We start from the raw sequence: 25,451 nt of genomic DNA on the forward strand, positions 1-25,451 counted from the left end.
TTGTGGGAAACTTACTACCCCGATTACCTTGGCTGAAGTTAAAGAAGCAGTTTTTGGTATGAATTCTTTTAAAACTCTTGGGCCGGATGAATTTCAAGTTTTTTCTTCAAAAAATATTGTGACACTCTTGGTATAGATGTGTGGAATTTTATGAGAAATACTTTTGATGGAGGCTACACTTGCCCTAAGATAATGGAGACCTTGATAGTCTTGATCCCCAAAGTTGACACTCCAACCTTGATGAAGGATTTCAAACCAATTAGAAGGAAAGAAATCTTTATTGGGGTATCTTAGATTCATTTCACTTAAGCTGGAAAGATATTTGGGAGTGTATATCTCACTCTCAAGTTGGCAGAGTATTTTTCAATGGTGTGATTGATAAGAATTCGAGGAAGACTAGGAAGTTGGAAGGGCAAACCCTTGAACTGAGGCGATAGACTTTGTCTAGTTAACTCTGTTATTTCATCTCTTCTAATCTACTAAATACAAGTCTCCTATTTTCCTTGCTGGTCAACGAACAAGATTTCCTCCTTGATGCGTCATTTTCTTTGTAAGGGCCAAGTGGATGGGAGGGACATGAGCCTTACCTATTGGAAAAATATGGTAATTACCAAAACATTTAGGGTTTTGGGGGTTAGAGATCTAGCTTGCGCTAACCTAGCTCTTTTAGGTAAGCTAGTTTAGTAATTTCTACATTGTCCAAAGAAGCTTTGGGTGCAACTTTTGGTAGCTAAATACAATAAGAATTTGAAACTATTTTTCTTGTTTAATATGATGAAGAGTTCTCAAACTTGGAAGAGTATTTGCAAAGAATCCAATGCTCTTAGGGACAGTTATTCATGGCGTATTGGCCCACTTCAACAGGTTTTATGGTTTGACAACTGGAGAAGAGATGGTACTATAGCAGAGAAATTGAATTATCTCACATATGGGATACAGAGCTTTGTATTAGCGATCTCTAGAGAGATGGTACTTGGAATTTGGTTGATGTTGCTACCCTGCTATCTGATAACTTCAAGTAGCGCCCTTGAGGCCTTTAATCCGAGTCAGGTTGTTAGTGATATGGTGGGTTAGAGTTGAACCTTTTCAACTTTAAAATTGTACTCTTCTAGTAGTGGTTACACATGGTTAAGTAAGTGCATGTTCGGTTAGGATGAGCATGAGGATTGGTTATGGCTGTGGCAGTTATAAATTTCGAAAAAAAATTAAATTTCTGGTTTGGCTTTTCCTTCATGATGCGGTTCCAAATGCTAAATTTAGATTTAAAAGAAACCTTGCAACTTCCAATCTTTGCCAGAGGTGTCAGTTTGTGCCGAAAACCGTTCTGCATTGTTTTAGGGACCACCGAAAGGCTTGAAACATTTAGAAGAAGTTGAATTTTGATCTGCAGCACTTGGACATGGTTTCTTAGATTAATAAATATAAGAATACTAATGTATTTCTATTTTTTGCTTGCTTGTTGTGGATTTGGAAGGATAGGAATAATAATGTGTTCAATTTCAATGAAGTCTGATCCATTGATAAAGTGGTGAGACTTATCTATGCTTCAAACAATGAGCTTCAGAATATTTTTTCAAGAAGGTTCTTCATGCTGCTCATTCCATGAACTTTACTTGGACGACTCCTCCACAAGATTCGGTTAAGGTAAATTGTAAGTATATTTGATGATAGTAGTAAGGCGTGATTTGACCGTGTTATTTGAAATTCAGATGGTTTATGGTTGAGAGGTTGTATGGGATCTTTCTCTTATGTGTGTGTGCTCAAATGTGAATTATTTGTGATCTGGTAGAGATTACTATTATCGTGGGAGGCTAGTCATAGAGATGCTTTTCAGTGAAATTGATTGCTTGGAGGCCTTTAATTTGATTAGTGATAAAAACATGGGAGCACATTACTTGGACAAGGATATGGTTAGCAAAATTCAGAAGATCTTGAAGTGGAAATAGAGGGCTAGTGTTGATCTTATTCAGTGGACTCCCAACAATATTGTTGACGCCATGACGAGATGTGATGTTATAAACATGACCGCTCAAGTTGAGCTCCTGCAGTCTTAGAAAGAGGTTAGAAATTTTTTTTAAGCCAGACATATCGTAATTTGTTCTAATTTTGTCTTTTACTTTTCTTTAATCTCTTATCACAAAAAAAATATAAAAATTATTTAGGTCTATTATTTTTTTTAATATGCCAACACAACATTAAATGTTTTATAAAATCATTTATTTTGGTATACAAATTAAATCCAACACTAAATTTAAAAATCTATCACTTCACTATATAGACTAAATAATGGTTTAGACTAATATAAGAAGAAAAAGATCTTACTTATTAGCAAAAAATGCAAAATGGCAAATTTGGGGGAAGATACACAACTCATATATAATGGGTGCAGTGCACCAAACAAAGCACGCATATTACACTCTCTCTACACTATACCCACAACCCACTCACTCGCTCGCTCACTCACAGAGCCACAAAGTTGCACACTTTCCCCCCCCCCCCCCCCCCCCCCACCCTTTTTCCCCATTCACCTTTTTATTCACACACATTGCTACTGCTTTTTCTTTCTTTACTTTGCTGATTCCCCAATTCCATTCCCCATTCACACATTTAAATAAATTAAACACCACCACCACCACCACATTAGCCCTTTTCCTCTGCGCGTGAGTGGAACAAAGTACTATAGAACCATTATTAGGGTTTGAAATGTGGAGGGAGAATGGAACACACTGAATCCGATTCTGCTTCTTCCTCACTTCCCAATGGCGGTGGTGACTCCATCACCGCCACCCAACAAGACCCTCAACTTGCTCCTTCTTCCAATCACGGCACCGACGATCCTCAGCCGTCAGATCTCTATCAAACGGCTAAGGATGGTTCACTCTCGGCTGAGCTTCAGAGTAAGCTGGATTTGAAGGGTTTGGAAGGTGTGGGCGAAGAGGGTGGCGAGATTGGGGATAAAGTTTCAAACTTTGGCCAAGTTGGTGGTGGTGTTGATGATGGGGGTGTTACTAATGGTGACGATGAAGTTGTAAATGGTTGTGATGAGGGTTTTAAAGGTGGTGGTGGTGATGGGGATAACTGGGGGTGGGAGACCAATAGTTGGGAAGAGGAGAATGTCAATGTGGGTCTTGTGGATGGTGATTATGATGGGTTAGTTAATGGATATGTTGATGCTGATGGGGGTGATGATGTTGATGGGGATGAGAAGAGGGAAGAGAAAAATGGTGGTGGTAGGGCACAACACCAGTACCCTTGGAGGCCTGATGCTCAGGATTGTGCATTTTATATGAAGACTGGGAATTGCAAATTTGGAATCAATTGCAAGTTCAATCACCCCATTAATAGGAGGAAAAACCAGGTATTCTTGGCCCTTTTTTGTGCGCTTTCTTGAGGTTTTGCAATTTGTTAGATTTCAGGTTTGGCTTAGGACTTGATTATGTACAATGTTGTCTTTTTGGCCCAATTTTGTTTTGAAGTTGTATTAGGTGAGGTGACATGATGTTATCTATTAACAAAAGGATTTCACAGTTTTCACTATGATAAAAATGGAAGAAAAAGTAATACAGTTAAGAGGGAAATAGGGATATGTGATTGAGCATTTAACAAGGCTTTTGGCCTTTCATGACTGCAAACATGTTATATTTTGTTCACATCTTAAAAGTTTTCTCTAAGATGTTTCAAACATACGTGAAGGCTGTTAAAGAGTGGCCAGCAGAAAGAGAGGAAGAGCAAGCAGAGAGATCAGGACAGACAGAATGCAAGGTTATTATCAAAATTATGCTTCTAAACAAATTTCATTGTAAATTTAGAATTTGCACATTCTGTTATTTAATTGAAAACTTAAACTACATATTCTTAATTTTACATAGAAGGTTGTGGATAAGGATAGTTTAAGAAGGTCTGATCTAGCGAATAATTTTGTATGTTATCAATTTTGGTTACCTTCAAATTATTACGTAGCAATATCTTTTGCAAAGAGATATAAAGATGATAAAATTATATGAATTCCTTTTTCTACACTTGCAGTGGACAAGGAAGGACCTTGTTGTTTTTTTTCATTTATTTTTTTTCATGACATTATATTTGTTCTAGTTCTTTCAGTCAAGCCGCATTCCAGGAAGCATGTGATAATGACATTAGTGACAGGGATGATAGTTTCATATGCAAGATAACAATAATAAATTAATAATTATCTTCATAATTTAGCTTGCATACATCAATATGTAATAGTAGTGGATACGAAAACAAATGAACTGGGAAAAAGCAAAAGAAAAAAGGAAAAGCTTTTTGCACTACCCTATCAATTGTTGAGTTAAAATACGAATGAATCTAAGTCAGGCAGCTTCTTTGGCGTGATTAAATGAATAGATTTTGCTCTTCAGACATAGCTTCTTTCTGAAGTTTTTTTTAAAAGATATGTGAAATGTTCTTAATAAATGTTTTTCTTGGTGTTATGGCAGTATTATTTAAGGTCCGGGGGTTGTAAGTTTGGAAAAGATTGTAAATATAACCATACAAAAGGAAAAGATTTAACAACCGAGGAGGTGGCAGAACTCAATTTTCTTGGTCTGCCTATTCGTCTGGTATGTATATATGAAGCTTCTTTCATATACCATCTTTTATCTGTTTTTACAGCTTCCAAAAACAGTTACCTCTGAAATATTATTCTGGTTGATTTAAATGATAGGGAAAGAGAGAATGTCCTTATTACATGCGCACCGGCTCATGTAAGTTTGGAGCAAACTGCAAGTTTAATCATCCTGACCCTACAACTGTTGGAGGTTCTGAATCATCTCCAGGGTATAGTAATGGAGGATCTATTTCATTACATGGTGTATCACAACAGTCTGTGTCAACATGGTCTTCTCCAAGAACAGTAAATGAAACATCTCCTTTTGTGCCAATGATGCTTTCGCCCCCAAGTCCTGATTGGAATGCATATCAGGTATATCCTAAGATTCAATATTAGTAGCCATCTAATAGTGGCTGTTTTATTATACAATAATTTATGCTAGATAGATGATTGACTTTGCCAATGCCCTGTCATGCAATGTTATTAACTTATTGTTATCAGGCTATATATTTATTTCATTTATCTGACTTTATATCATTCTACCGTTGGTTTGAAATACCTTTTATATGGTGAGATATTGTCACCTTGAGTGTTGCAGACATATCAATGCATTAGCAGTGAATGCATACTGGAAAGCTGAATGAGTATTAAGCTATTTGAGGTTCATGAGGCGGACCTTTAGTTGTAAACTTAGAAGTGAATATTCGATTTGTACCTATTACTCTTGACCTGTGAGTTATATAGTGCAATGCACTGAATGCAGTACAGCATGGTCCTTTTTGTTTTCTTTTTTCTCGCCTTCCTAGAGTTAACTATCATGCTGGCTGAACTGTCTGCATCACTCTGACTTGTTTTTGGTTTGTAAAGGCACCTACCTACCTATCTGAGAGGAGTATGCATCCACCTCCACCATATGTCATGAACAATCCAGTGATCGAAACAAATGTTTATATACACCCACAAAAAAGAATTCAAGTTGATGATTTTCCTGAAAGACCTGGTGAACCTGAATGCAGCTACTTCCTGAAAACTGGGGATTGCAAGTTCAAATCCAATTGTAAATTTCACCATCCAAAGAATCGGATAGCAACATTACCTCCATGCAACCTCAATGACAAAGGCCTGCCTCTTAGACCTGTAAGTTGTTGTTATCATCATTTTATGTTAGTTTATACCACTATTTTTCCGCTTGTGTAGAAACTTGAAAATGGTTCTTCTTTCTCAATATTTTTTAACCTATGGTGGGTAAATAAATGTAAGTGCTTTTAAAATTGAATTGACATGGTTGTGTAACCTAGTGATGATCCTGTATCTGGCTTCAAAGATCTAACACCAAGTGACGATGATGGATTAAAGGATTAGTACCTCTAATTTGATAGAGCCATATGCAGTTAGAAGCAATATTTACCTAGTTTCTTTCTATTATGTTTATCATGAAATGCAGGACAAGAATGCGTGCATGCATTACACACGATATGGACTCTGTAAGTTTGGACCGGCTTGTAAGTATGACCACCCCATAAACCCAGTGCCCCCAACTGGTGTTGAAGTTGATGGGATGGGTGGAAATGGAGGTGCTGTTCAGTAACCTCTGTAAGCATCTTTGTCAAGGGACCTTCTTTTTCCTTTGAGCAACTCTTCAATTAGAAGTTGTAGTTTTCTTTATGAACATGATACCCTTCTAAGTTTCTTCCTCTAGTTACAAGCTTTTACGGATTACCAATATATTTATACACATGGCAAACGGATGTTTTTATGTATTTACTAATTTTTTTTTTTTTTTGGACTTGGTATTTACAACTTAAGCATATGTAGTCTCTACTCTCTAGTCTACTTTTTTTTTTTTCTTGTTTGTTTACTCGCTTGGTTTTTTGGTGGGTCTTCTTTCAAACTGGATGTGAATGCGGATTACTTTCTAGTTTCCATAAGGTGCCAGATTACAAATAAAATTGATAATTTTCCAAGAGCAACATTTTGGGCATTTGTGAATCCTAACATATACTTGGCTTTAAGACATAGGTGAGTTACTACTACACTTCATGATTTTATAGTAAAACATATATCTTTTAACTTTGAATTAAGTGTTTGTTTAGGTGTAATTATCTCGATAATATTTTTTTTATTTTTTAATGTGTTTGACAAATTTTTAGTAGTAAAAGTAAACGTATTAAAAAAATAAAAGAACATTTTTTTTTGAAAAGTTGTAATTTATATCTTTTTTTAAAAAAATTATTTAAAAAAAAGATGTTTTTATGTAATAAATAAATAAAAAAATACTTTTATATTGTTATATCTAAATATAATTGATAGATAAAAAGATTTTTTTGTATGAGATATTCAAATATAAAATTATTTTTATTTTTTTATAAGATCTTTTAAAAAAAGATATCTCGAAAAAAAGATTTTTTTTAAAAGTTCACTTAAACAAGTTCTAAATAACGGAACTCTTGTAATATATTAATATGGGGGCAAATCACATAACTAAGCCAATGGGAGCAGGAAATTACACAAATCAGCCAAACCGAAAACTGGTTCATAAATTCACCAATGTACATTTCTATATAGTTCGAAATAGCATGTTTTGAACTTGATTTGCATGTAATTCGAATCACCTTGATTCGAATTACATACACGCATACACCTACTAATACGAATCAGTCTGATTCGAATTACACTTTTGCACGAATCCCTAAGTAATTTGAATATGGCTGATTCAAATTACTCACATTCTGGCTCTAATAGTAATTCGAATTGGGGTGTTTCGAATTACACTGGATTCGGCTATAAAAGCCCGTGCACCAATGTTACCCCCTGACTTTCAAAATGCTCTAATTGCACCCTTTAGATTGAGCTCTGTGCGAAATCCTGGTCCTTCCACCCATTTCCGGCGTGACTCACCAGCCGGAGCGCTGAGCTGGCGGTTTGTGGTCCACGTAGGTAGCCTTAAACGACGTCGTTTTGCCTGGAGGTAGCCCTAAACATTGTTTTCAACATCAGGCCTTTCCACAGCCTAGAGTAAGTTCTAACTCATCCACTCCCACCTCATGTATCCTCTCACCCTCCCATGGCTTCACTCTACCATTCTCAAAGTCAAAATCCGATGGTCTTCCTCTCTCTGCAGCCTAGCCCCATTGCATGCCTTCATTCATATTCATGGAACCTTGGGGAGTGATCTGATGCATTGCTGGTTTCGCAAGGTTAAAGGTAGGCGATGGAGGAGCAGCCGAGGCTGTCGTTGTCTAAAAACTAACCCAGCGACCGGAGTCCACAGTGGAAGCATCAGATTCATCACACTCAGGAATGGTGGAAGTAGCCAATTGGTGGCGGCGGGAGGGGCTGGATGGGGCGGATACCGCAAAGAGAGGATGGCGGAACGAATTAAGAGAGGAGACATTGGAGCGGGATTCGAAATCCGCCTTCCTTTTAGAACCCCCGGAGGTTGGGGAAGAAAGAGGAGGGGTAACAGGGGCACTATTGGATATTCTAAGAGGAGGAAGGTTTGTGGGGATGGAGGTGATGTTATGAATAAATGGTAGGAGGAATGAAGAGGGGTTTTGAAGGTTGGGATCAATGCGAGAGGGGCTGGGGAATGATAAGGAAGTTGGGCTAGCATGGTAGGAAGGAACAAGGCTTGGGAACGCTGATGACTGTGGGCTTGGCTGTAGTGAAGAACAACCACTCATGTTTGCTGGAGTTCCTCCAATCTCACCTTGCGGCCTCTTGCATCCCTGTCATCAAAACACAGATCTCAATCAAGATTTCTAGGGTGAAACTAACGGAACATAATCAATCATCTAGAACTATTACAATGACACCTGATCTTAGATTAACACTACAAAATCTAGTTAGATCGCAAGCTTCCAAGGTCAAATCAACTTTTTAGCAAGATTAGAAAGCGGATCAACAAAGCAAGCAAGAAAGAGCAAGTAGATCTGAGAGGAAGAGAAGTAGAAGAAGAAACTTTGCGGTAGGTAGTACCGTCCTCTTCTTAACAAGCAATGGAAGTACCCTCTTGCATCCCTGTCATCAAAACACAGATCTCAATCAAGATTTCTAGGGTGAAACTAACGGAACATAATCAATCATCTAGAACTATTACAATGACACCTGATCTTAGATTAACACTACAAAATCTAGTTAGATCGCAAGCTTCCAAGGTCAAATCAACTTTTTAGCAAGATTAGAAAGCGGATCAACAAAGCAAGCAAGAAAGAGCAAGTAGATCTGAGAGGAAGAGAAGTAGAAGAAGAAACTTTGCGGTAGGTAGTACCGTCCTCTTCTTAACAAGCAATGGAAGTACCCTCTAGGCAAAATGGCGTCGATTAAGGCTGCCTACATGGACCACAAACCGCCAGCTCAGCGCTCCGGCTGCTGAGTCACGCCGAAAATGGGTGGAAGGACCAGGATTTCGCACGGAGCCCAATCTGAAGGATGCAATTAGATCATTTTAAAAGTCAGGGATAACATTGGTGTACGGGTTCAATCTAAGGGACCATTTTGGAGATTTACTCAAAGTAAGGAACCAAGTCAACTTAGATCCGAAAAGAAAAGAGTGTGTTAAAATTAAGGATAATTCTACAAGAAAGATATTTTTATATGAAGAGAATGAAAATAAGTGTATAAATTTATTTTAAAAAATTAATAAAAATAAAATAACAAAGTTTTTTAGATAAATATTTAATTATTTATAAGAGTGAATCTTGATCTTTTTAGCATTCATTTTTCTTCTTCACCATAATATGCACCTAAAATTAATATGACTATGTATATGTTGTACTAATTTTCGAAATACCCTAATTATACCCTCCAGATATGTTGAGACATTGTTCCACTTTTTATCTCCTATTTTTATTATCTTTTGATGAAAGAGTTTCTTCATGTAAAAAAAATTAGAAAACTATATCTAGTGTCTAATGTAAAATACAAGAAATAATAAATAAATAATAAATTAGCGCCTAACATAACAATGTATCAGACTATAAGTTCACATTTATTTATTTCTTTCCAGTGTTATAATTTACAAATACAATATCTTGTAAACTTTCAACAACCAAAAAAAAAAAAAAAAGAAAAGAAAAAAGAAAACTTGAAAAGAAAACAAGATAAATTGAAAAAAAAAAGGTTGAAATGCTAAAAAGCAGGATCACAACAATTGGGGATTTTTTCAAGAATCTGGTCCCCGTAAACCAACATCTAGGGTTTGTACAAGGATCCCCTTTCCTAATAGTCGTTCTCGGAATCCAATTCCCTTGTCACGCCTTCTTGGATTATTAACCGCAGCAAAACCACTTACTCTGCATTAAAATATCATTTCAGAAAATCAAACAAAATTAAAAGCTCATAATAAGAACCATAGGTGTTCTTTGAAGATTTTATTACCTTTTGCTTTTGGGGATGTTTTGTGTAAGCAACAGGCTTGTGAGGTGCATTATATTTCTTTTCTTGGGTGGCAAGTTTCTCTCTTGGGAGATTTTTTGCAATCTTCTTCTCATCTCTTGCTTTATTGAATATCACTGTGAAACCTTCTGCTGTTGCCGGATTGTTCACGTCCCACTCTCCGAATTTTGGCAATGGCCTACCTCTTTCTTGCTGAACAATTCAAGGATTCAAAAAATTTTAATGGAAACAAAAACCATAAATAATTAAGAGACAAGAAGGAAGTTTCTATTGAATTCTTAACTCATGGGCTTATAACCCACATTGACTATATATATATGTTTTATCGGTAAAAACTCACGTGTACTTGTTTATTATCACACACCGTATATATTAATTATCTGAATTTTAAAATAACTATCGATTTGGACAAATTTGTAGACTTGAAAACTAATGTATCTAAACAAAAAAAAGAAGCGAAGCAAGGATTGTGAATTGTACCGTGGCCATGGATGCTGAGAATCAGACGAAAAAGATGATAGATGTTGAAAGAGTTTAGAAGAGAAGAGAAAGCAAAGAACAATTGAATGGATTCTGGTGATACAGAATAATGGTTAAGTATATAAATGTTTAGGAGAGAGAGAGGGAAAGAAGCAAAGGAAGAATAACAAATCGCTTTGTTGGAACTTGAAAGAACAAGTAAGCCGTACGCGTAATTGTTCATAAGTTATAACCCATAAGGCAGAAAAAGAAAACAGTATATAGTGTTTGTTAGTGCGCGCCGTTGCTGCTTTTTCTAATTTTAGGTTCAGTTGTTCAGTTTAATTTCTGTTTCCAGGCAAGTATCCATGACAACCTTTCACACTATATTTTTGTTACTGTTTTTATTGTTTTTCCTTTTCCTTTTTTTTTTAAAGAAAGCAATAGGACCTCATTTTATAGTAATTTCAGTTTATTCTCAGTTTTATTTTATTTTATTTAAATGAAGACAAAATTACTATTTTAAAGATGGTGAATTCTACCATGTAGAAGAAAGATTCCTTCTATATGTGTAGAAATGTGTTGTCCTGTTTTGAGTAAAACAAGTGTCTAGAGAGAGAGTACAATTATAAGTATAGTGGGAGACAAAAGCTGATATGTGGACCCCACTGCAATGAATTAATTTTTTCAATAATTTAATAATGTAAAGTTGATTAGGTATTAATGATGAATGATAATGATGGGCTGTTTTTTTTTTTTTTTTCTGTAATGGATTTAAGTTTTTGGGCCAGGCAATTTTTTTCCTCTGGATTTGGGTCTTAATTGAATTATTTTTATGAAAAACCAAAATAATAAACATAATATCTTATGGATTTGGGAGTTATTTAAATTTTTTTTTGTTTGGGTCTTAATTAATTTTTTTTGTGTAGATGTAGGTGTTGATTGATTTTTTTTTTATGAAAAGTGGACACTTTTTTTTTGTCATAAAAGATGTATTTTTGTGTTCTTGAAAATATTAGTTTAGTGTTTTGCACATATTATTTTTATTCTAATACTATTAATAATCTTATTTTTAATAATGTTTTAGACTATAATCATTCATTAGTTGTGATTTTATTATTAGTTATATGGTTAATTTTGTAGTAGGTAAATTAATCATTAGTTATATGGTTAATTTTTGTAGTAAGATACATAATTTACGTTATAAAAAAATTATAATAGTGTACAAGAATAAAATGGTTTAGCATTTAGAATTTAATTTTGGTTCGTTTAGGGTTTATTTTGATGATAATATATTTGGTACGTGATAAAATTTTTGTATTGTAACAATTGTAAATCGATGATAGAATTTAGTGTTTAATTAGAATTCTTTTCATAAAACCTTCGTAAAAAATTTGAATATATTTAGTTAATATAGTTGTTAGAATTTCAAAATATAATTTATAATTTTTACTAAAAAATGAAATATGTATGTATTTTTCATGAGTATTTTACTAAATGGCATCATGTTATTTAACAAGTTATATTCATGCTTGACAATAAATAATTTATTGACGTAAAAACGATCACAAAAAGAATATGTTAGATGAATGTTAATTTAGAATGATTCATATATATATATATATATATGTGTGTGTGTGTATGTGTGTGTATGACCGGAAAGATTAAAATGAGGGTAAATCACATAAACAAATTGAATGTGTTCTAAATTTATATGAATGTCTAAAATGCAAAACGGTTATATGAATTTATTACAAATTTTTGTCAAAATCATTAAATCTAAACCCAAGAATTTGATTTACTTTGAGTGTGGTTCGATTATTATAATTTCGATTTATCTCCATAAAATCTCCATAGAAGCTGCTCCTATTAAATTGAAGCTATTGACTTTGTTTTACCTAAATTAAATCGAATAGATTCGATTTACATGAGATAGTCTTCACTAAAATATTTTTTCATAGTAAATTGATTCCAATGAATTCCATTTACTAATACACCTACTAATTCGAATCACATGTAATTGAACATTCATGTAAATTTGAAACTCGTTCTGTTTATTTATGTAATTTATCCTTAAAATGAATGTTGTCACTTTTATACATTAAATTAGTTAATATAGAGATTAAGTAGAGTATTATCTATTATTGGATATGATATGATATCATTCTTTCATGATTCATTTAGGTGAATTTTATTGCAATTTTTTTTCTTTCTTTTTATATTTAATTCGTTCTAAAATTATGAAATGATAAGTACTGTTATAAAAATGAATCCTTTAAAAGATGAGCCTTATAAAAATTTTTTAAAAAATAATTATGTACTTTGTATTCATAATATTTAAATAAAGTCTAACATATTAAAATTGGATTAAAAGTCATTTAAATTCTTTTTGTTGTTTCATTATTTTTAAACTTATGAATAAAATGGTTTAGTTATTCAAATTGATTGTTACTTGATTTAGGGTTTAGTGTAAGATGCTTTAGGATTTAGGTTTTAGTGTAGAAAATTTTAGAATTTAGAATTTAGAAATATATTGTTTAGAATTTAGGGTTGGATGGTTTAGAGCTCAAGATTGGATTAGTTTAAGTTTTATGATTAAGAAATCAGGATTTGTTGTTTATTATTAGAGATTAAAATTAGATGGTTTAAGTTTTTCATTCTAAAATTGGATTGCTAAATATTTTAATATTTAATGATAAGGGGTTTAGTGTTTACGATTGACATTTTTGATAAAATTTAAAAAATAGATACAGTGTTGATGATTATATTTTTTATACTTAACAATGTTAATTTAGTTGTTAATTCATTTATGTGTAGGTTAATTTAATGATAACGTAAATTATGTGTAGGTTACTGGTTAATATGAAAAAAATATTTAAGTCATTGTTATTTAAATTTTTATTTGCTAGTAAATTATTTTTAAAATAAAGATACGGTGAATAATTGAATTTGTAAAAAATTATTGTTTTATTGGTTAGAATGGTTATTTGAATTTAGAATTTAATTTCTTATGTGTCAGTTAAATTTAAAGCTGTTAATATTTGATAATAGATATACTTATTGCTGGTCAAAATTTTATTTTTGTGTTGACAGAAGATTGCTTTTGGGACGTGACAAATTATGATGGTAGTAATATGTTGAGTGTTGTTGAAGAAGAGATACTAAGAGTGATTCTCATAAGTTAGGAGGCGCTTGAATTAATAAAAGAAGATATGTTTTAATTATTAATTTATATTAGAGACAATTAACCCAACTAAAAGATAAATTAGAATAATATTTTTCATAAAAAAAATTCAATTAAGACCCAAATCCAAAGAAAAAAAATGGCCTGGCCCAAAAACTTAAATCCATTACAGAAAAAAAAAACAAAAACAGCCCATCATTATCATTCATTATTAATACCTAATCAACTTTACATTATTAAATTATTAAAAAAATTAATTCATTGCAGTGGGGTCCACATATCAGCTTTTGTCTCCCACTATACTTATAATTGTACTCTCTCTCTAGACACTTGTTTTACTCAAAATATGACAACACATTTCTACACATATAGAAGGAATCTTTCTTCTACATGATAAAATTCACCTTTAAAGATTTGATATTCTATTAGAAATTGTGTATATGGAGAGTAGTGTTCTTAAGCTTGACGAAACACATCAAGCCAAGACAATAAAACAACACCAAACCACCTTACAAAAACAAACAAGCAAACGGCCCTAACCAACCGAGCAAAAAACCAAATGTCCATCCGGATACTCTATCCCGAAGATAAAAAAAGGCTAAAAATCAAAACAAACATCAAAAGACTTCGGATCATAAACACCAAAAAGACTATTATCTATGTCCTCAACTGTTGAGCTTCTCTCCTGCAAAACTAAGATAAAATTCGCTTACTAAAACTTCGTCACTCTCTTCCTTCTTCTGTCCCTTGTGGTTAAACTGGTATCCTCCGTAGTATTTCTCCCATCCCGATTCTTCCTAATGTAATCCACAACAATCTCATCATCGCTGCAAGTCAGATTAGGTTGCATGGGATTCTATTCTCCAAGTTCTGGTAGTTTTACTTTCAAATTCGTCATCTTCACTTTCACAAGATACCTCTTCCTCTATCTCTATCTCACTTCTCTCTTTCCTAGTTTCTTCTCCCATGTCCAGTTTCACTATTCTTCCTCCTTTTGTGTCTTTGTCTTTTCTTGTTAAGTTATTTTTGATTGGTTGTTATTGATATATAAATTTGTTCGGATAGAAACATATTAATATTATTATTATTCAAAGACAATGAATATCCTTTTCATCTCTCGATCGCCTCCGGATTGTACTGTCCTAGGTGCGGACATTGTGACAACTTAACGACTCCACTGGGATACTCTTTGTGGGTTAAGCCTTATATTAATCTCTTATTTTTTGTTGTTTGATTTCATTTGTTTTTTTTTTCTTTTTGAATATCTTCTATGTTAATCCGTGTGTATATTACTTGTACATAAATTGTTTTATTATTTTCACCGCATTTACTCACAGGCTTTAGCTCAACTCCTATAATATAAAGAGATAAATAATGATGTTTTGTGAAATCTTCGATTTTTGTATAAGCACATAAAAATCTATCGTTTAAATTTAACACTCCTTTCACATTGTATATACAATCCTAGAACCTTTCTATAGAATTTAATCGTTGTACCTCATAGAATGATTTTTTTTACTATGTTCATCAATACTAATTTTTATTTCACTTTCATTGCTTATGCATTGTCCAATTTTGTAAATATACCATCAAATGTTTAACATGGATAAGGATAATGCCCCTTAGTCAATTATTATAGTTATTGAAGAAAAAAAGAATTATAGCATAATCTTTAGAACTTCCAAGATTAGATTTGAATACTTTTGGAAATGTCCCTTGGTTAATTTTGAATACTATTTGGTTGTACCAATGTGATTGTTTTTCAATAAGAGAAATGATGATATGCAATTTGGACCTAGTATTATTACATTTATTCACATTTTTATTCATTTACATTAACATCTGCATATCATTTATTACATTTGAAAATACAAAATAAACAGAAAAAGGTGTCGTTACAACATCCTTACCGAATTGGTTTGCAATCAAAGATTACAGATGAACTAGGACATACTTAAGAAGAAATTAAAGAAGAAATGAATAAGATGAAAGAACATAAATAGTAAAAATTTTGGAAATTTTGCAATAGATAAGCACAAATAGAATCCCTGTAGTAATAGGTGGAGAACAAACAAATGTGTCACAGTACCCATCTAATCTTACATATCAAGGAATTATTATCATTTTTCTAACTACCCAGTATTATCCGAAAATGACAATGTGTTAATTCATTTGCTCTACTCAAGATTTAGGGACAATATTTCGTAAATGGGCATGATGTTAATATTTCATTGTTTAAATAAAATACATTTGAAATTTATTTTCCTTTCTAAATTTATTATTACCTTCAAACTTTCTCACTGTTTATTCAGATATTTTATTTTTATCCTCATTTCTTTTTCTCATCCTTTATCACTAGCCTAATCTTGCATTTTTCATTATTTTTAATTTTTCTCCATCCATATACAAATTTTCTTGTACAAATTATATTTACTAGCAACCAAACCATCTTGTTAACAAAATTGACAAAGATTGTCAAGATAAATTGGAGTTATTTTTAAAATTGAAGTGGTTGACAGAACAAGAGGTCGATTGAGATGATCAATTAAGAAATAAAGAGAAAAAAAGGAAGTTAAGATATCAAAGCAAAATAAAATTAAAAGTTCTCTAATCTAGAAAATCAAAAGGCTACAAAGACAAGTATAGAACAACCGAAAAAAAATGAAAGAAGAGCAAATAAAAAAAAAGAAACATAATCATCAAGGAAGTGCTTACACAATGTACCTATTTTTTGTAAGGACTTCTCTTATGCCCAATGTCACACAAACACTGAGGATAACCATTATATATAGCAAAATGGCCAAGCATATTAGATCTCATTTTGCTTCCTGTTATATTCATCCGATCCCAGAAGATCATTTTTCGGTGGCTGGAATCTACTATTCGTTGGACTGAAATTCATGAGAGGCCTAAACGTTATCTTTTCAATCGTTACCCATGTTCGTCATTGGATCCTCACCGTTAGATGGTCCAAGGGCTGCTGGTTGATGCTTCCTTCCCTAAAGCCAGTGGTGCATCTTTAACCCTCTAACCGTGGCGTTCTTCACTTAATATACCATTCACCGTGCACCATGAAGATGACAACTTTTGCTTCTCTTTCTTCTTCTTCTTCTCTCCCACTTTTCTCTGGCACTTGATTGTGTATATATATGTGTGTCTCGACCCTAACTAGGGTTTCATCCCCTAGTGGGTGCTTAAATAGAAAAAAATAAAAAATAAAAAAAAGAAATGGAAAAAAAGAAAAAAAAAAATGATAGACAATAATTCAAAGAATATGACATTTTAAATGAAGTTCTAAATCGCAATTTCAGTCAACATTTTCAAGGTTTGGTTGGAAATGATCCGAATTAGAAGTAGGCTTTTAGTGTTGCCATTCTCAAAAAGTCTATCGGATGGAATACTCATTTTCTCTTTTACCTTTGTCTCTATGATCATTTTGTATCAGTTATCTCATTAATACCCTATTTTCTTACTTCAATATGCTTTTTTTATTTTGATACTAAAATGTACAAATGTCACAAAAAATTCTGCACTTTTCAAAGGAAATACAACGGAGATAACATGTTCCTTTCTCAAAATAAAATTCAAGAGAAAAAGAAAAGAAATGCTCTAAGTTCATTCTTCGTTAATGTGATAAGGATGTGTATATAAAAAAAAAAAAAAGAAACAACAATAACTAACAATAATTATGCATCAATATCTTTCATGCAAAACTCACTTGAACATATTGAGTTATGTTTTTAAAACTCATCATCGTACCGTCATCCATAAGTAGTTTATTTTATTAATGGATAACCTATTTTCTCAGGCACCCGTCCTATTGACACTAAGGCCCGTTTGGAAAATTCTATAAGTAGCTTTTTTTAACTTTTGACTTATGAAAAGTGGTAGTATTAATGTCTGGTGAAATTTTCAAAATTAAATTGCAACTTTCTAAGAAGCTATTTTGGAGCTTATAGAGAAGTTAAAAAAAATGACTTCTCTCATAATACTTATACTTTTCATTACATTTTTATAAAATAAGCACTTTTAGAGTTAAAAATCCAAATACAAAATAACTTATTTATAAATTACTTTTAATAGAGTCATTTATTGTTTAAGTTATTTTATCAAAAGGAGCTTAATTAAGTTGGTTATCCAAACTGGACCTAACTCGATAGTATTTAGCCTGTCTTTTCATTTCTATGGGGGCAATTTGATGCGGACTTTAACGATCCACAATTCGAAAAATGTACTGAATTGTATCAAATAATACTATGGTAATGGATTATCGTTTCTACGAATATTAGTGGATTAAGCAACAATGATTAGTGAATTATTCTAATTGGACAATTCAAATTTTGAGTGAGATTTATTTAACATTGTAAACTAGAATTTAAATGACTTGACGATTAAGTAAATAAAACCAATCAAAATGACAAAAATCTAAATAACAGAAAACTAAATCAACTGAAAGTAGTAAATGAAACCAATCAAAATGACAAAAATCTAAATAACAGAAAACTAAATCAACTGGAAGTAGTAAAGAGCAAGAAAGTAATCAATGTAAATGTGCATCCATTAAAGACAATTATAAAGCAAGATAAAGAGAGTAATGATAGTGAGAGCATTGGGGTTCAGAGATGTTAAATTTTCAAGAGCAATAAATCTTATCTCCTCCTCAATCATGTAACTATTGATCTCTGGCAAATGATAAGTAATTGAATCTAATTTCTTAGTAATTCAATTTCTCTTAATTTAATCAATTGCCAATTTCATGTTCAACTGCTCATGAGAAGAGATAAAGTACATTCTCTGATTTAGCACTACACAATTCTTGAGATCTAAAAATGGTTGATTCAATGTCACTTATCAAATCCAATTTCATGATCATAAGAATTGAGAAAGTGTGTGTTCAAGCTTGATTCCTCTGATTCATTCTTCTAAATGATCATGAAACCCACTTCAGAGTCAAACTATTTTCCAATAGATTTGAATCCTTGAGATGAAGAACAACATTCTCCCTAAAGAAACAATTAATACAAGAATTAAAGTAGAGAATCAATCACATTAATCTCTTAAAATTCAACAGAGCTATTCTCCCAATGGAAGAGAGCTAGTGACTCATGATTCCAAAGAGAGTTACAGAAATGAGTATGAAGTAAAGTGTGTCAAAATTTTTCAGTCAAGAAAAGAGAGAAGATCCTAATTAAAAGAAAAACCTAATTTAAAAAATCACTCTTTGCCGCTTCTCCTCTGTACGCCGCCGGCCGCCGTCAATAATTCTTCTTCGCTACTTCTCGCCGGAGCTCATCGGTGGTTCGTCGGACCTCTGCCTCTTCGAGTCTTCACTTTAATTCGCGACTTTGTCTCTCTGCCTCGACCTCCCATTCTTGCCGCCGGAGTATCTCTCTTTTTTGGTTCTCTTCTTCTTTCGTCGGTGGCTCACCGGAACTCATCAATTGAGGTAAGTCTACTCTTTACCTTTGGTTCTGAGTTATGAGTTTTCTCCTGAGTTTGTTACCTGGGTTTTTTCTATTTTGTAGATTTGTTCAGTTTTTTTTCTTCATTAGTATACTTTGGACTTCTTCATTTCAATGGATTGAAAATGTGCATATTTTAAAATCTCTCAGTATTAAACTCTTCATTTCAATGGATCCTGCTGTAAGTTTCTACTTTACTGTGGTTCACTTTTTGATTGGTTAGGACTTAATTTATTTGTATGAATTGAATGGAAAATTGTTGTTCTAATTATCTGTTCTTCTTCATTGTGGTTCACTTTCTAATGTATGAATATAATCTATGGTATCTGAACTGTATTGTCAATGTCGTGGATCATACCCCTAGTACATTCAATATGTTGAGCTTTGATTGGTTTACCAAAAGAAATAATATGGATTTTTGTTCATCTCCTTTAATTTTTCTTTTGGTGTATGTGATGAGTGTTGCCACCAAAAGTTTAGAAAAGTAATTATTATTTACAATGGAAGAGATTTTATTATTTACAAATGTTACTCATATTATTTAGAAAAAAAATAATTTTTAGACTAAAAAATTTAATTTAAAAAAAAAGGTAAAAATTTGGGTTTTGTAGGTAAAAAAATTAATTTTTCTATAAAAATTGGTTTTTGGGTGTAAAAATCAAAATTTTGGTATAAAAACCAGTTTTTTGATGTAAAAATTGGGTTTTTATGTAAAAACTGATTTTTTTAATTTAAAACCGGTTTTTCTATATAAAAATCGATTTTAAATTTTATTAACCGGTTAATAACCGATTTTATCATGTAAAACTAATTTGATTAATTAACCAAGATTATATTTTCGGTTAACCAAAAAACTGGTTTGGTTTTTGGATTAAGCAAACCATGAACACCCCTACTTAAATGTCCTATATCGGTAGGGCTGGCAATGGGTAAGGTAGCTAGGGTAGGGTTTGGACCCTACCCTAACCCTAACCGCGGGTTGAAAATTTCATTAAAATTCTACCCTACCCTACTCGTAGGTTGAGAATCTCTCAACCCTAACCCTACCCGCACCCTAAAGTTCTAAACCCTACCCGCAAAAATATAAATTTTTTTCAAAACAAATATAAAATTCAATCATTCCAAATTTCATACATATTAATAAATGCTCTAAATTACTAAATTAACTAACTAGTTTAGTAGTTGATCACTTATTGCAAGTCATTATACGAGAGAGATTGTGGTTCAACTCTTACCTCCTCACTATATACCTAATTTTTATAAAATGTATGTTATATATGGAGTGCGGGTAGAATAGGATAGAGTACGGCCGTACTCTACCCTACCCGCAGATATACCCAAATCGATCTTTACCCTACTCGCAGCGGATTGGATAACCTACCCTAATCGAATGGATTAGGTATCTGCAGATAGAAATATGTATTGTGAGTCCTATATATCAGTTAGCTATGTTTGAGAAATATGAAAGGAGTCTTTAAATATGAGAACGAGTCCTAAATCAATTGGGTTAAGTTAGAAAAGCTTGAAAAGAGCGCTTATATTTAAGAGCAAGAGCAACGTGTGCTGGAAGTCCAGTGGACTTTCTTCCATGGTTACCTTCGATGTCCTGTTTTGTTTATTGGTTCGATGCGAACCGACCACTTTTCAATGAGTTTGACTGTCTTTGACTGGTTCAAGTACATAACTATCCTAATTAGAATTGATTGTCCGATATTAATAATTGTCCATAGATATCCACCTTTTCTGTGGACAATTTAATGAAGATCTATAGCAAGAATATGGAAGGATCGGGTTTTTTTTTTAAACGAAGGTGAAGAGACTCATTGTCATCCAGACATAAGACTAAAGAAATTCTTGAAGGATTATTCATTTGTTCTTGCCGTTTTAGTGAGATTAGAGAGGCTTTCGAAAAGACTACTCATTTGTCTAGACTTTTTAGATCCTAGATTTGGGTTTTGTTTTGTTTTAAAGATTTAACTAATTTGTATGGTAATAGTACATTTCAAAAATATAATAATAAAATTTTTAAATATTTTTGATGTATTTAATGTATTGAAAATATATTTAAAAAAGTTAATTTTTATAATAATTTTTGTAAAATACTTTTTTATAATATACTTAACTTATATACTTAGCACACAAATTAGCAAAATCTTTATTTTTTTATTTGGTGTCTAATAAAAAAAAAGATAAAGAAAACCCAGACCTCTCTTCACTTAGCCTAAATCACAGAATATTACCAGCATATTGCTTTGACCCCTCTTTGGCCAACCAATCAGCCACACGATTTACCTCTCTTAGAACCACCTTGAACTCGACCTCTCATTACTGTAGAAGAAGTTCATATTCATAGATTTTCAATAATACATCTCCATCAACCATTTGATTCAGATGGACTTAGTTACCATAAAAATTTTAAAATTTTACCATTATGTAATAGATATTAAATGTAAATTGCATTAAATTATGCATATTGTGGTATCATTTTCTTCATCCCTTTTTCTGTGATATTTTCTATGCACTTTATAAAACAAAACGAAATAATTTTTCCATATAATTTTCTAACAGTTTAGATTATCTTATTTTTAATTAAAAAGAAAAATCACTGATTTTAACTCCTACGTCTGACTTAACTATTATTATATCATCAGGACATCACTAATTTCAAAAGCATATTTCTCTTATTTATTAGAGAAATATTATATAAAAATCTAATTCTTTAAAACTATAATTTCAGCTAAACTACAAATAAAGAAAATATGTATTTTGAGTTTATCAAGTAAAATTTATAATACATTTCTCTTGTTTTTATATCGTTGTCATATATAATTGTTAAAATTAACTATGAATTTTTTTAAAATAAATAACAAAATAATTATTTTTTAAAATAAATTTTTTCATCTTTATTTTTTGAAATTCGTTTTTTTTTTTAAATTGGAACAAGTTTACCCATTGTATCGACGAATTTGCAGATTTTATTTAAGTTCGTCCAATGCATAGCAAACTTCATTAAAACTAACAAGTTCGTCCATTGGTACGATGAACTTGCTCCTATTTCCGTACAATTTGGATCGTATTGATATATTTTTAATATTTATAACTAATTCACAGAATTAAAATTTAAATAGATGTAATATAAATTAATAATTTAATTTAATCTGATAAAAATAAACGTAGTCGTATTATTGTACTCATATGATTAATTATGTTTATTTGATTTTGAAAAAATTTACTATTTAAAATTGATAATTTTAAATTAAAAAATAATGCATCCGCATTATTTTTAAATTAAAAAATTATCAATAAAAGTAATATTATTATTTTAAATTTTTAATTTAGATAAACATACTCATATTTTTTTAAATTATTTTAAAATTAATATGAATAGAATTTTAAATAAATATACTTGTCTTTTTTCTAAATAAATATTCTCGTATTAGTTTTTTCAAAAGGGACTTCAGCGGTCAAATATGGCGTTTAAATATCTCAACAAAAGAGATGGATGTATATAATCCTTCAAATTAATAACATTAGAGTGTATATGTATAGATAAAGGCCATATTTAAAGGATTATATATATATATATATATATCCATCTCTCTTGTTGAGATACTTAAAAGTTATATTTAACTTCCGAGATTCTCTTTTAAAAAAAATAATACGAGAACATTTGTTTAAAATAAGACGAGTACGTTTTTTTAATTTTAAAATTTTAAAATAATAAGTGTTTTTATTTATAATTTTTCAATTTAAAAATAATACGAGTACATTAATTTTTTAATTTAAAGTTACTAATTTTAAACAATTAATTATTTTGAAATCTAATAAATATAATTAATCATATGAGTATAATGATATGACTATGTTTATTTTTATCAGATTAAATTAAATCATTAATTTAATTTAGGTTTAATTACTCTGTTGGTCCCTATAGTTTCACGAAATTTTCAATTAGGTCCCTATACTTTTTTTCCTTTTAATTGGGTCCTTATACGTTAATTTTTTTTTCAATTTAGTCCCTATCGTAACAAAAACGTTTAAAATAACGGAATATTCTGTTAAATAAACGAATATTCTCATATTTAAAAAAAAACTAATCAAAGATACCATTATATTTTCAAAATTCCCAAAAAACCCTTTATTATTTTGTCCCACTCCCACACTCACCCCGTCCTAACCCAATACCCCTAACTTCTTGAGCTCCCGCTGGATCCACCATAAGGTCCCCTCTTGCGGCATCTCCTCTGCTCGGCGTCCCTCCCATGCTCGTCGCCACTAGAAGAAGGCCATTCATCCACTACCAGCAACAGTCGACGGAAAAAAGATGAATCAAGGTTGGAAGTGTTGGCGACAAATCTTGGAGCTTCGATGCCGTAACAAAAATCACTTGAGCTGTGGTTCTTTCTCCTTCAAATATCTCAGCATTCCGAACTCTCCACAAGACCCACACAGCGTTGCAATCAACGTCAGCTTTCTCTCTCCTTCTTGCCCCAAACCCATCAATGCGCACACCGCCAGCCATAGATCGGCAAAATTTTCAAATTGCTGCTGCTAGTTAATGGAGTCGAAGCCTGATTCAGCAGGGCCGCAATTAAGCAAACAGTTTCCGAAGAAATTCTGCATCTTGAACTTAGGTAGGGGCGAAATAACCTTATTTTTCCTTACTCAGAATCTATATACACTTTTTATTTTAGAAATTTTCCTTTAGATTTGTTATCAATAATACTAAGTTGTTTTTTGATGTTGCTGCACCATTGACCTGTAATTTGGAGGTCTTAGCATGTACCCCCCTAAAAAAAGCTTCATACTTGCTGATGGAAACATGCATTGGACAGATACTTTTGTTTTATCTTTTTTTTTTAAATTTTAATTCTAAGCTTTCATTTTGGGATTTGGACTGTGAATGCAAGCCTGAGAAATTAAGAGCTAACTAATAGTTTGAAAAAATGATAACATTTTGAGAATGGGGTCAGTCGGGATAAAGCTAAGAAAATTTCACCATTGCGGCATAGCACAGTATATTAGATTTTTCTTTTTTGTCTTTTGTGATGTTTGTTTCATCGTCATTGCAGTACTTCAATCAAATTCTGACAGTTGTGCTTGAGGTGCTGGATGATTCAGATTCCTCAATCAGAGAGCTTGCTCTTTCAATGGTTGTTGAAATGCTTAAAACCCAGGTTCTTACCCCCTTTTATGCACTCCACTTTGTTTCATTGTGCCCTTGCCTATATTGGTAAATGCAACCATACATATTTCTTTTATGGGCTTTTTGGAATATAATAAGAGGTTGTTATATCTTTCTGTTTATTCTTTCCAGCATTGTGATGTTCTTGTTTGTCTTCTTGTTAATTCTTCTCCTAATTTCAGCAAATTTCATCCTGTTTTCAGGTCTCAAATGAAGCAGAGCACTGCCTGAATATTGTTTTATCCCAGCATGATCCATTCAGATGTTTAAGTGTATGTATTTCTTGAATTTTTCACTTGTTGGCTCTTCTTGCTTGTAAATGTATTTCAGATGAATGGGACTTGGGTTACTTTATTAACTTAATAATGATATCAATAATTAAAATATTTCAGTTCAGGTTATTGTCCCCCTATTGGTTACTGAGGATGAGAAAACTCTTGTTACTTGCATAAATTGCTTGACAAAGGTAATGATCAAGTTTTGCTGCAAATGATGGTTTCCTATCATTGATGTCTTAAATGAATTCTACTTTGGCATACTTATTTTTTAAAGCTTCTTTCTGCTTGGACTCTTAGTAGGAGCTAGGAAGTATCCCCATCCCTATGATTTAATTTTGCTGTGAACATCGTTAGCTGTGTGCATCCAGATCATTTTGTATATACAAGCTGAAACTAAGTTGTTGCAGATTGAATGGACCAAGGGTTTTGTACAGTGTGAGGATGCATTGTATTTCCTGCTCACCTTTGGTTGTCGACGGCCTACGTCACTTGGCATCAGTTGCAATGGCAAAGATCATATCCAAGGGAGATGGAATATCTGTTTATGCTAGAGCAAGCAGCCTTTAGGGATTTCTTTCTGATGGTTCTTGTTACCATAAGGAAAATTCATTTCTTCAATATACTTGATTTTGAGTTTTTGTCAGCCAAATTTATTCTCTTGTTTGAGGAATTATATAGAACTCAATTTTTGTAAACAATTTTAGTTATTATTCTATCAATGATTCTTGTTACCATATGCCATATGCAAGTTCTTTCATTATGTTGGTCATAATAAATACTTGAGTGATGAAAATTGAATTTTATATTATACTTATTACTACTATTTCTCTATTTTATTTTATCCATTACTTTTTTTTGTATCTTCTTAAGACAAGGTATTTTGAAAGTCAAAAAAATAAAGAGACAGTATTTT

The 25,451-nt window shown here is 32.0% G+C and overlaps 2 protein-coding genes and 1 pseudogene across 2 annotated transcripts; 1 reads left to right on the forward strand and 2 right to left on the reverse strand.

Annotated features, from left to right (window-relative positions):
- Window positions 1–2,404: 2,404 nt before the first annotated feature.
- LOC112722197 (zinc finger CCCH domain-containing protein 67) lies at window positions 2,405–6,394 on the forward strand. Its single transcript, XM_025773170.3, has 6 exons — window positions 2,405–3,358; window positions 3,694–3,762; window positions 4,461–4,583; window positions 4,688–4,945; window positions 5,441–5,710; window positions 6,018–6,394. The coding sequence occupies exons 1-6, from the start codon at window positions 2,717–2,719 to the stop codon at window positions 6,159–6,161; spliced, it is 1,506 nt and encodes a 501-aa protein (XP_025628955.1). The 5' UTR covers window positions 2,405–2,716; the 3' UTR covers window positions 6,162–6,394.
- Window positions 6,395–7,009: 615 nt separating this feature from the next.
- On the reverse strand, window positions 7,010–8,689 carry LOC112722198 (BES1/BZR1 homolog protein 2-like; annotated as a pseudogene).
- An 853-nt stretch (window positions 8,690–9,542) lies between these two features.
- On the reverse strand, window positions 9,543–10,678 carry LOC112723924 (RPM1-interacting protein 4-like). The gene is made up of 3 exons (XM_025775279.3): window positions 10,451–10,678; window positions 9,953–10,162; window positions 9,543–9,867 (listed from the first exon to the last, which is right to left on the reverse strand). The coding sequence occupies exons 1-3, from the start codon at window positions 10,457–10,459 to the stop codon at window positions 9,844–9,846; spliced, it is 243 nt and encodes an 80-aa protein (XP_025631064.1). The 5' UTR covers window positions 10,460–10,678; the 3' UTR covers window positions 9,543–9,843.
- Window positions 10,679–25,451: the final 14,773 nt, after the last annotated feature.

Source organism: Arachis hypogaea, chromosome 11 (assembly GCF_003086295.3).
Source record: "Arachis hypogaea cultivar Tifrunner chromosome 11, arahy.Tifrunner.gnm2.J5K5, whole genome shotgun sequence".
NCBI classification, from domain to species: Eukaryota; Viridiplantae; Streptophyta; class Magnoliopsida; order Fabales; family Fabaceae; genus Arachis; species Arachis hypogaea.